Source organism: Mandrillus leucophaeus, unplaced genomic scaffold, assembly GCF_000951045.1.
Source record: "Mandrillus leucophaeus isolate KB7577 unplaced genomic scaffold, Mleu.le_1.0 Scaffold416, whole genome shotgun sequence".
NCBI lineage: Eukaryota > Metazoa > Chordata > Mammalia > Primates > Cercopithecidae > Mandrillus > Mandrillus leucophaeus.
The window spans coordinates 1,327,037-1,340,157 of NW_012104432.1; the positions used below are offsets into that span (position 1 = coordinate 1,327,037).

Here is a 13,121-nt window from a genome sequence, read left to right on the forward strand (position 1 = left end):
CCTTTCTTTCCTTTCTGCCTTAGTGGTTAACTAATTTTCTCTGATAGTACATTTTAACTGACTTTTATTTTTAGCAAATCTATTATAGGTTTTTGCATTGTGGTTACCATGAGGCTTATAAAAATATCTATAGATATAACAAGTTATTTTAAAGAGATGCCAACTCATCTTAGATCACAAAGAAAAAAATAGAAATAAACAAAGAAACACTAAAAATCTCTACATTTTTAACTTTATCCCTCCTCCCACATTTTGACTTTATGTTGTCTCAATTTGCATGTTTTTATATTGCCTATCTTTTAACACCTGTTAATGATATCAACAAAAATATTATTATTTTTGATAGATTTTTCTTTTGGACTTCATACTAGAGTTATGAGTGAATTACACACTATAATTACAGTGTTGGGGTATTCCGAATTTGTTAATGCACTTAATTTTACTAGTGGGTTTTATAAATTTAAATATTTTCTTTTTGCACATTAGTGTTTTTTTTCAAACAGAAGAACTTTAGCATTTCATTTAATACTGGTGGTGGTGAATTCTCTCAGCTCTTATTTATCCAGGAAAGATTTTCTCTCTCTTTCATATTTGAAAGATAGCTTTTCTGGATACAATATTCTTGGATGGCAGTCTTTTTTTCTTTCAGCACTTTAAAATGTCATCCCACTTCTTGGCCTATATGGCTACCATTGAGAAGTCTGTTGACAGATGAATTGAAACTTCTTTATGTTATTTGCTTCTTTTCTCTTGCTGCTTTTAGGATTTTTTTTTATCCTTGACCCTTTTTTTTTTTTTCTTGAGACAGGGTCTCACTTTGTCACCCAGGCTGGAGTCTGATGGTATAATCACAGGTCACTGCAGTTTCAACCTCCTTTGGCTCAGATGATCCTGCCACATCAGCATCCCAAGTAGCTGGGACCACTGGTGTACACCACCATGCCTGGCTAATTTTTGTATTATTATTTTTTTTTTTTGTAGAAATAGGATTTTACCATGTTGCCCAGGCTGGTTTCAAAATCCTGGGCTCAAGCAATCCACCCATCTTGATCTCCCAAAGTGCTGGTTATAGGCATGAGTCATCATACCCAGCCTGTCCTTGACCTTTAGGATTTTTGAAATGCCTTGGAGTAGTCTTATTTGGATACAATCTGTTTGGTATTCTCTGACCTTTCTGTACCAGGATATTTATGTCTTCATCAAGTTTTGAAAAGTTTTCTATTATTTCTTTGAATAAGCTTTCTACCCCTTTCTCTTGCTCAACTCCCTCCTGAACACCAATAATTCTTAGATTTGGTCTTTTGGGGTAATTTTTTTATATATTGTAAGCAATCTTAATTCTTTTTCATTTTTTCTCCTCTGTGTATTTTTAAATCGCCCATTTTTGAGCTCACTGATTATTTCCTCTGCTTGCTTCATTGTACTCTTAAGAGCCTCTAATGAATTTTTTGGTTCAGCAAATGCATTTTTCCATTCAAAGGTTTCTGTTTGATTTAAAAAATTCTTTAAATCTCTTCATTAAATTTCTCTGATAAACTTCTAAGTTGCTTTTGTGTGTTATCTTTGAGGTCACTGAGTTTCCTTAAAACTGCTATTTTGAATTACTGATCACAGCGTTCATATACCACTGTCTTATTATGATCAGTCACTGGTTCCTTGCTTTGTCCATTTGGGGATGTCACAGTTCTTTGCTGTTGTTTCTTAGGGATGTACATCAATGCCTGTGCATTGAAGCATTAGTTATTTATTCCAGTCTTTTCTGTCTGGTTTGTTTCAGTTTTTGTTGAATATGTTTGCTTAAACGTAGGGAGTGTGCAATATGTTAGCTTCCCTGAGCCACATTGGAAGAAGAATTGTCTTGGGCCACACATAATATACACTAACACTAATGATAGCTGATGAGCCAAAAAAAAAAAAAAAAAAAAAAAATCTCATACTGTTTTTAAGAAAGTTTGTGGATTTGTGCTGGGGCCACATTCAAAGCCACCATGGGCCTCATAAGACCCACTGGCCATGTGTTGGACAAGCTTAGCTTAGAGAATCTTTATAAATTTCCTGTTGATTTTATTTCCTGCTAGGTAGCTGCCTACTTTTCAGCACTAGATGGCACCTTAAGCCCAGGATTGCCTCATTTGTAGTAAACAATCAAATTACTGCCCATCAGAATAGGGGAGGTCCCAGGGAGCATATTCTAGTGGTGTGAGAAGGTTAGCTAGGTGTTTGTCCCCAGGGGACCCGTGGAACAAACCTCTTACAACATGGTGTTGCTGAACAGCAACTCTGATTTGGTGTTCCCTCTGAGTTACAGGGTTTGCAGGGCTGGGGATGTCTCACCCTCAGTGTGACGCCTCCACCTTATGGACCATGAAACAGGTCACTGTGGCCCCAATATCCCAGTGGCCACGCCTAAGGTAGGACCCTGTCCCATGAGTCAGGGCTGGGTCAAATAAAGGAGCCCCTGCCTCTCAACCACACTCACCCAGGACTTAGCCTCAGCAACAGGCATATAGGGGCAGAATGAGAAGCCCTGATGTCCTGCCCGTCCTGGGAAGACAGCCCTGCAACCATGGGCTGCACTTGTTTGCAGTCTCCACTTTGCTGCTCTGGGAGAGGGTGTGAAGGTGAGGTCTTGGTTCATATACTGCAGACTCTCACTGCTCTTACTGAATTTTAGCAGATATTCTTGAATAGATGTTGCTGAATTCTCCGTACGCCCTTAGGACCATTTCCAGAGACCTGAAGTGTTTTCCCATCCCCCAACTCCCCTACATTTCACCAACTCCACTGAGGAACAGGACAGCAAAGCTCCTCCTGCAGTCATGGCAGAAGTGGTTCTCCGGAAACTTATTTTAGGTGCAATGTTTCTCTGGTTATGATGCTTTAAAGTGAGACACGAAAATGGAAAGATCTAAACACATGTTTACTAATATTAATTACTCACTGAAATCATCTGTTCTAAAAACAATGCAAGACAATGAATGAGCAGAGCTTACAAGAGATTCAGGCCTTTTTCCCACTTGTTAATGTAACACACACTATGGAACAACTACTTTGAGCTACAGACTGAGCACTGGCCATATAATCATTTTCCTGACAATGTGTAGGTCAGAGCCAACAGAGTGTAGCTTCATGAAGAAAGGGCTGTGGGTCCAGACTGTCATTTTCGTACACCTGACACTTAGTACAGCATGGGGAACAGAGAAGTTCAATAACTATTAGTTGTTAGATTTTAATTGACAGAGTCCTTGTCCTTATGAAGTGAATAACCCAGGGGGAGACAGATAAGAAAAATAACTTTGGGAGGCCAAGGTGGGTGGATCACCTGAGGTCAGGAGTTCGAGACCAGCCTGGCCAACATGGCGAAACCCCGTCTCTACTAAAAGTACAAAAATTAGCCAGGCGTGGTGGCGCATGCCTGTAATCCCAGCTACTGGGGAGACTGAGGCAGCAGAATCACTTGAACCCGGGAGGCGGAGGTTGCAGTGAGCCGAGATTGTGCCACTGCACTCCAGCCTGGGTGACAAGAGCGAGACTGTCTCAAAAAGAAAAGAAAAGAAAAGAAAACAAAAAACTGCAAAATAGTGATACATATAACAAAAGTATTTTGGTAGAGCCATAAACATTTCTATTTGACTATTTCTGATCCACCAAAATAGCAACTTTATATGTCCAACCCAGTTTGTATAGGATTCATGAGTTGAAAGAGGGTCTAAAATAGCTTCTGACTGGGAGCCCTGCTTTTCTGGGTTGAATATGAAGGACCCCTAAGCACATAAAAGCTCTTTCCTAATTGGTCAGCATTGACGACCTGAAGAGGAAAGATGGGCAATGCCTGCATGCAGATTTCATGTCCCAACTCTTAGTGGCATCTTTAATTGCCCCATGAGGATTCCACCTGGGATCCAGGTGTAAAGGGAAAGGAAGCTCCGGAAAACCAGGCTGATGTCATGGGGACACATTGGGTGGGAATGGGTTAGTTTAAATGAGATGTACTCAGAGGATGAAGAGTCATTTCTGGGATTCCTTGACAGTTGTGATTAAAAGCAACTTTGGATATTAACTCTGTAAAGAAGAATCTTATTTTTAAAAATGTGAAGTAGACTTTACTTCCAACAGATGAATATCTTCTATACCATTAAAGCCAATTATAATATTTAATGAACTGGAATGGCAGTGATACTCCTCTCACAGCCTAGCTCCTGCTGAATGACTCCCTCTAGGATGTTTTCTAGGGTTTTATGGCAATGAAGTTTTTGGTTTTATTTGTTGTAAATAGCAAGACTTCCATTGTTTTACCAAAAAATTTTCAGATCACTCATTTTCATCAAATTTGTAAAATAAAAACATATAGGGCTTGTTTTGGTACAGTATTTTGATTAATTTTCTATATTAAAAATGCTTGGTTTCCACCTTCTAGGAATTAATATTCGAAGAAACAAAACATTCATTCTACTAGAATCAGATATTGTGAGTTGATTTTGGTAGCTATTTGCTGCTCTGCAGACCTAATTTCAGGCTGCTGTGGTTCTCAGTAGCAATTTGATTTTGTGAATATTATCTTTTGTATTCTCAATAACATTGCTAAGCAGTGTGGTGTTGTAAAAATAAAAACATAAGGTTCTCTTGTCTGAGTCTGTGAGAGTCAGCAATGCTCATTTCTCGCACGAAATATTATTTGGATGGTGAATTTCCCAAATGCTGCTTGACCTTAGAGTTGTTTATTTAATTAAAAAAGCTTCAATGCCTACTGTGTGCCCAGACCTCTTCTAGGTAGAGACGATACAAGAGCGATACAGAAGTGAACAACACAGATAACTGGTCTGGCCTCCGAGGATTTCGCCTTCTGGGTTTGAGAGACTGATTTTAGCAGGAACTTAGAAAGATAATTTCAGGCTGTAATTAGAGCTCTGGAGTAAATAAGCAAGGGGATATGATAAAATGTAACCTGGGGAGCAGGCAGTGGCTGGATGGAGCGGGGAGGAGATAACGTCAGAGGATGGAGGGAAGGCTTTTCTGAGGCCATGCCTTTAAGGTGAGGAACAAAAGTAGTATTTTGGAGAGCTGGGAAAGTTGTTCTGGTAAAGGATAATATCAAGTGCAAAGGCCCTGGGGCAGTGGGCTTGTTGTATTTGAGAAACAGCAGGTGGATGTGGCCAAAACCTACCAAGAGATGACACTGGAGAAGACAGGAGGGTCCTGTAGTTGATGATACACAAGCAGCCATTTCTACAAACAATAACTAAGGCACCTTTCCTTTTCAGATGGTGGAATTGCACGACTTAGAGTATTAGGTACTGGACAAAAAGACTGGACTGCAACTGACCCCAAAGAACATGCAGACCTAGTGGCCATCGCTTTTGGGGGTGTCTGTGTAGGATTTAGTAGTGCTAAGTTTGGGCACCCAAACAATATAATAGGTAAGATGATATTCTCAGAGCTGGCTTATTTAGGAAGTCTGGGTACCAGCATTAAATACCCCAATATGCTCAGAATGATTTAAAAGGAAAGGCACATCTCAAAGCATGGGAGTGGATGAGACTAATCTTCCATGTGTAGGATTTGATGCCTTTATGACATGAAATAAGTCAACATTACCGATTTCTCTACCTAATTTTGGCCTAAGTATCTGCTTTAAAAGGAAAAGTAAAATTTAACTAACGCTATGATTGTGAATTTACTGAAACATTAACTTTAATGAAAATAATGTATATAGCAATGCTCAGATGCATGAGATCTGTAATTTAATTACAGCATTGTATTTGTTCTCATAGTTAAAATCATGCAGTTTACCATTCAACTATGTTATTTTCTGTAGGAGTTGGTGGGGCAAAGTCTATGGCGGATGGTTGGGAAACGGCAAGAAGGCTGGACCGGCCACCGATATTAGAAGTAAGAAGTTAAAAATAACTATGGTTTAAAGTGTTTCTAAAAAGTAGTTTTTGGAACTTTTTTCATTTAAATAAACTTTTGCATATTTTAGAAACCTCATACGCATTGTTCTAAATGCTAATTACTATGATTTACTTTTTCCAAATTTCCCACTGTTTTCATGATAATATCAGGGCAGAGACTCAGAAGGCCAAACATACCGGTCATTGCCAGCTACGCCAATGCATCTTTGGAACATTCCTCTGTTTCTTCAATAAAGAAACAAAAGGAGCTGCGATTTAATAATACAAAAGTTATGAATAAATATGTTGGGAGATCTGGGGAAGAACCACTAGTTTAGTAATGCTAAATATCTGTGTATCTCAGGATTACACCACTTATGTGAACTTGTAATGGACAGGGCGCCCTAGAGTCTATGTAGCTGTTTAATTTGGCCAGTAACTAATTTGAGATAGAGAAACCAAGATGAAGCGAAACAAAAAATACGATGCCTTTCAATTTGCAAATCCCACTGAAAACTTGGTCAGAAAAGTGTTCTCCCCTTCCTAAATTGGATTTCATGTCACCTGATGCTTTGAGATATCAATGAACAAACTCTCCATTCTCAAAACTAAGCTTTGAACGTACATCATGTATCGGTATAGGTTTGACCAACAAAATATGTACCTTGAAAGGTCAAAACAAACTAATTAGAGAACCTATGAACTGGATTAGATAAAGATTGCTGCACGTATAACATTTTGCAGGGATCTGTAATTGACACAGAAATTTAGAAAAACTTATCTGGGCCCCATGAACTCACAAATTGGCATGAGATATTTAAGAAATGATAGCAAAGAGGCAATTTACGTGACAGTGATCTACACATCAGGCCCCAGGAAACACTCTTCTATAGTAAGAAATAAAAGAAGCACGTCAACCTTTTTCACCTGTTGGTTTTCGGGACTGGTTTCTTGAATGACTCTAAGTTCGTTTACCATTTTCTTCTCTTCTGAATTCCAGAATGATGACAATGGCATTCTCTTGGTTTCGGGTTGTGAATGGGCAGTTTTCCGATTGGCACATCCTGGAGTAATAACTCGAATTGAAATTGACACAAAATATTTTAAAGGTAAATGCAAAGCCATAAAGAAGTACCTTATAATTGGTGTGTTTATTCTAAAGATTGAGTTCTATGAAAGTGGGACTGAGGACACTGGGCTCTTGGTGTGGCTTCGCCACTTAAGCTGTGTAATTTTGAGCATGCTACTTTAACCCTTATAACTCTATCTATCTATCTATCTATTATTTATTAATTTGAGATGGAGTCTTGCTGTGTCGCCCAGGCTGGAGTGCAGTGGTGCAATCTCGGCTCACTGCAACCTCCACCTCCAGGGTCTGAGCAATTCTTCTGTCTCAGTCTCCCGAGTAGCTGGGATTACAGGCACTCTACACAATACCCAGCTAATTTTTGTATTTTTAGTAGAGATGGGTTTTTGCCATGTTGGCTAGGCTGGTCTTGAACTCCTGACCTCAGGTGATTCACCCACTGTGGCCTCCCAAAGTGCTGGATTACAGGCCTGAGCCACTGCGCCCGACCCTTATTTATTTATTTTTGAGATGGAGACTTGCTTTGTCACCCAGGTTGGAGTGCAGTGGCATGATCTTGGCTCACTGCAACCTCTGCCTCCTGGGTTCAAGCGATTCTTCCTGCCTTAGCTTCCTGAGTAGCTGGGATTACAGGTGCCCGCCACCATGCCTGGCTAATTTTTGTATTTTTAGTAGAGATGGGTTTCACCATGTTGACCAGGCTAGTCTCGAACTCCTGACCTCAGGTGATACGCCCATCTCAGCCTCCCAAAGTGGTGGGATTACAGGCGTGAGACACCATGCCCAGCCAACCCTTTGAACTTTAGTAACCTCTCTATAAAATTCACATTTGGGCTGGATGACCCCCAAAGTCATACAAGATTCCATGACACTGTCCAGCTCTTGACTATAGAGGCTCTGCATCCCCCTTGGAAAGAGCCTGTGAGAAGCACAGGGATGGGAGGCACCTTTTTACAGAGAAGGGTCCTAAGCAGACTGACTGGGGAAGAGGAGTGACCATTTCTTCCCCAGGCTTCACTTTGAAGACAGTGATTTACACATTTTAAAAACTGTGCACCTCTATTTGTTAAAAAATATTTGGACAAACAACGCTGATATTCTGTATTTACTTTCTTATGAAATACATATGTGTATTATTAAGACAATTCAAAAGAAGTTGATACAATTTTATAATTGTTATGTGACATTTTATAAGTACTGGATTGAGCATTCCATGTTAGCCATTTTTGAATAAATAGTGGCAGTTTATATTCATGTTTTGGGTGAGTGGTTTTTAAATGTCTTGGGAATTATTGTGACTTTACTCAATTATTAACCATTATATCAAGTTCAAGGCCAGGCTCATCAACAGTAGTGCCTATAATTATTTCAGGAAGTCTTGGTAATTTTAACTTATTTTGGAAAGACGGCATTTTATCTATTTTTTCTTTTAACTATTATTTTAGGTTCAAGGGTGAATGTGCAGGTTTGTTATGTAGGTAAACCTGTGTCATGGGGTTTTGGTGTACCGATTATTTTGTCACCTTGGTATCAAGTATAGTACCCAATAAGTATTTTTTTCTGATCTCCCTCCTCCCACCCTCCACCTTCAATTAGGCCCCAGTGTCCATGTGCCGATGTGTTCCCATTATTTAGCTGCCACTTATGAAAACATACGGTATTTGGTTTTCTGTTCCTGTGTTAGTTTGCTAAGAATAATGGTCTCCAGCTGCATGCATCCACGTTGCTGCAAAGGACATTATCTCATTCTTTTTTATGGCTGCATAATATTCCATGTTGTATATGTATCATGTTTTCTTTAGCCAGTCTACAATTGATGGACATTTAGGCTGATTCCATGTCTTTGCTATTGTGAACAGTGCTGCAGTGAACATACATGTACATGTCTTTATGGCAGAATGATTTATATTCCTTTGGTTATATACCAGTAATGGGGTTGCTAAGCCAAATGGTAATTGTTTTTAGTTCTCTGAGGAATCGCCACAACACCTTCCATAATGGCCGAACTAACTTACGCTCCCATCAGCAGTGTATACATGTTCCCTTTTCTCCACCACCTTGTCAGCAACTGTTATTTTTTGATTTTTTCATAACAGCCATTCTGACTGGTGTGAGATTGTATCTCCCAGTGGTTTTGATGTGCATTTCTCTAATGATTAGTGATGTCGGCCATTTTTTCATATGCTTGTTGGCTGCATGTACGTCTTCTTTTGAGAAGCATCTGTTTATGTCCTTGGCCCACTTTTTAATGGGGTTGTTTTTTGATTGTAAATTTGTTTAAATTCCTTATAGATTCTGGATATTTGACCTTTGTCAGAAGCATAGGTTGCAAATATTTTCTCCCATTCCGTAGGTTGTCTCTTTACTCTGTTGCCAGTTTATTTTGCTGTGCAGAAGCTCTTTAATCAGATCCCATTTGTCATTTTTTTTTTTTTTTTGCTTTTGTTGCAATTGCTTTTGGCATCTTCATCGTGAAATCTTTGCCAGTTCCTATGTCCAGAATGGTATTTCCTAAGTTATCTTCCAGGGCGTTTATAGTTTCGGGTTTTACATTTAAGTCTTTAATTCATCTTGAGTTGATTTTTATATATGGTGTAAGGAAGGGGTCCTGTTTCAATCTTCTGCATATGGCTAGTCAGTTATCCCAGCACCATTTATTGAATTGGGAGTCATTTCCCCATTGCTTGTTTTTTTTTAAGACTGCATTTTAGATCCGGTTATGTAGCCATGGTTTTTACTTTTCAACGTGGCTGACTGAGGGTCAGGTGAAATGGCAGTTCTGGATTTTCTTGTTCATACATACTAGCATTTTTTGTGGTATATTTAATCCACAGTTCTCTGCATGAATAGTTTAAAATAACTTACTTATTTTTGTGAGGGATGCTTTAGATAAAACTAGATAACAAACAGTATATCCACTTAACCAGGCACCCAAAACTGCAACAGGTCATGAATCTACCACTGTTGATCACTCAGGATACCTCTGGTACATACAATATGATGACTATAATGGAAATGAGGGAGCATGGCGGTATCCACTTATAGCAATAATATAGTAAGTTATATCAAATACACAAAGCTTAATATACATTCACATATGTATGTATATCAGACAAATAGAAATAGCAGCTCTAGTGTTCTCTTCCTGCGTCCTTTGTGTCCGTATGTACCCCAGGGGCATGTTCGCCCACCCTGGAGACCACTGTTTTGAGAGATGGGCCACAAAGGGGGCATGTGAGCCACAGCCTCCTCTTTTCCAGGGTTCTTAATTAGCAGCTCCTACTCTGTTGATCCTAAAGAGCCCCAACAGAAGTTCTCTCTTCTCAAAGAGTGGGACCTTCCCCCCAAGGTCCTCTAACCCCACTGAGCACACGATTCCTATGATATTCCAAAGAGAGAAGAATCTCAGGACCATATACTCTCACCTGAAGATGACTCAGAAATTCCCAAATACATGTGTGTGGCTGGCACCCAGCGCTAGCTAACATAAAACTCAGTATTTCCTTTTGATTGTCATGTTAAGAAATATGTCATAGGAAAATATTTTCTAGCTTCATAATAATTTCAGATGAGCCACATAGCAGTCTGCAAGTAATTAAATCTGCAATTGAGGAAGCTTATCAAATACATTCAGATTTCAAAGTGAGAACGCTATACATTCAAACTGAAATGCGCCAGCCCCTTCACATATGGTGGACTGCTTCTGAGTCTTCTGAAAAAGAAATGTCTATTTCATGAGGCAATCTGAGCATCACAAACCAGTTTGTTCCTTCTCTCACATACTTCGTACCTTTGCTTTTGCTCAGGAAGAGCAGGAACTTATTCTTTGCTGGGTTTTTGATCTTATTAAAAAAGCATGATGTCCTATATGCCAAACTGAGTGTAAATGAGGGCAGAAAATCACGCTGTGTTTTGCTCCAACAGGCAATGCTCCTGACAGCTGTAAAGTGGATGGGTGCATCCTGACCACTCAGGAAGAAGAAGACATGATCAAGCAAAAGTGGATTCTCCCGGCCCATAAGTGGAAACCACTGCTGCCAGTGACCAAGGTTCGTGTGGCATGTTATTAGGAGCCAGCACTCAGACTATGCTATTTCCCTAAGATTCTCTTTGGAAGGATTAGGATACACTCCAAGGTTTCTGCTCAGTTTAATGGTGAAATGAATGAGGTTTAAAACCCCTATCTGAAAACTTAAATAAGAAGGCAGGCTCTATTTCTCTCCACTTTTGTATTTCCAAATTTTGTTAGAACAAAATTGTTACGTGCTCAGAATACGTACACGGAAACATGTCTCTGCATTATGTTTAACTTTGTAGAAGGGGCTACTAGCACATTTAAAGCTATAATGGGCCTGCAGGTGGACGCTCTGAGATATTCCACAAGTGTCTTCTTTGATTTAGAAAGAGGGTCAGGCTGGAGGTGAGAGCTGCTCCCATGTAAAGATAGGGAATAATCTCTGGGAGAGACCAAGATGATCTCTTCTTTCATTTTCTTATCAATTTGCTTATGTATAATCAACTAGGAGAAACAATTGGTGGGCATTTAGGTTGCCCATCAATTGTTTATTGGGGCCTGATTATTCATGTATTATTTGGGCATCCTATCCCTACTAGCAGATTTTCATGGAAAGCCAAATTATCATCAATTAATAACTTATTTTAAAGCCCCTTCGCTTAAGTCCAAGCCAAAGGTTTGCCTGGGGCGTGGGCTCATTCGGCCACACAAGCCCTGTTAACAGACTAGGACCTCTGCATCTGCTTGCTTTTCAGCTGTCTCCCAACCAAAGTCACCTGTTCGATAGCCTGACCCTGGAGCTCCAAGATGTCATCACTCACGCCAGGCTCACCATCTTCCCCGATGGGGGAGTGAGCCGCCTTCGGCTCCGGGGCTTCCCCAGCTCCATCTGCCTCCTGAGGCCCCGGGAGAAGCCCATGATGAAGTTCTCAGTGGGCTTCAAAGCAAACCCTTAACACACACAAAGTCCCGGTGTCAGACACACAGCAGGAATTTCCCAGTCATAGTCTTCTTTTCAAGTGTTTTGAACACCTGGTGATTTAATAAAGTGGTCATCTCATAAATGGATCTCTGTATTTAATGTTGCTATGAGGCATTTGGTAGCTTACATACTGGCTACAGCTGTGAATGGTGGTCTCTAAGGAACTACTTTTTTTTTTTTTTTTTTAGCATTATAAGATATTGATATTGATAGTATCAATATTCTGTACCTTCGGTGTGGACTTCCAGCCATAACATGTAGCCTACTGTCTTTGAAACTTTGTCAAGCTCATCAAAACCTTTGGGAAAATATATTTCTAGAATCACTCAAAAGGACTGACCTATCTTTACCCAGAGTAGGAACGATTCTTCCAAAGACCCCCTCTCCCTTTGAATCATTCTTAACCCCAGTGAGGGTGCGTTCTGAATGGCACACGCCTGACACTGCACACCAGCAGCTATAGCGCTGCCCCTCACAGGCTCCAGTGGCTCTGCACAGCTCCTCCTCTGGTGGAAAAGCTCAAATTCTCCACTCTGGGCCAGGAGTCCTAGAAGATTTTGGGTCTGAACCGGTCAAATTCAACCCAAGATCAAAGAAACAGAGGTTCAAAAATGTGAAGCAGCTCCCAGCACCCATCCAGTGTTGATTGTCAATATGGTCCTGGTCCCTCCATAACGCCCCTCTCTACCGCTTCTACAGAGGAGGGCGGTGAGTGTAGGGGGAGGGGGCACGGTGGGCGTCCCAGGGAGCTCAGCACAATCATTCTGGCCACCTCCTCCTTTCCTGGGCTCTGCCTTCACGCCAGTCACCTCCCCGGGCTCCGCGTTGCCCCCTCACCTGTCTCCGCCCTGTGCCGCGCCTCACCTGCTTGGTCTCCCCGTTACCCAATCACCTGTCCCTGCCCGTTGCCGCCCCTCACCTGCCTGGGCTCCCCGCTGCATCCCTCACCTGTCCCTGCCCGGTGCCTCCCTCATCTGCCCGGACTCCCCGCTGCACCCCTCACCTGTCCCTGCCCTGTGCCGCCCCTCACCTGCCTGGGTTCCCCGCTGCACCCCTCACCTGTCCCTGCCCGGTGCCGCCCCTCACCTGCTTGGTCTCCCCGTTACCCAATCACCTGTCCCTGCCCGTTGCCGCCCCTCACCTGCC

At 41.1% G+C, this 13,121-nt stretch overlaps 1 protein-coding gene across 1 annotated transcript in view; it reads left to right on the forward strand.

Moving 5' to 3' along the window:
* The window catches only part of ALLC (allantoicase), a 56,508-nt gene extending 44,455 nt beyond the window's left edge, over nt 1-12,053 (forward strand). Inside the window, exons 8-12 of the mRNA XM_011992685.1 lie at nt 5,262-5,417; nt 5,816-5,889; nt 6,892-7,000; nt 10,903-11,027; nt 11,749-12,053. Of these exons, the coding sequence (XP_011848075.1) occupies nt 5,262-5,417; nt 5,816-5,889; nt 6,892-7,000; nt 10,903-11,027; nt 11,749-11,949 (665 nt within the window). The 3' untranslated portion in view covers nt 11,950-12,053. The remainder of the gene's footprint in view (nt 1-5,261; nt 5,418-5,815; nt 5,890-6,891; nt 7,001-10,902; nt 11,028-11,748) is intronic.
* The last annotated feature ends 1,068 nt before the right edge of the window (nt 12,054-13,121 follow it).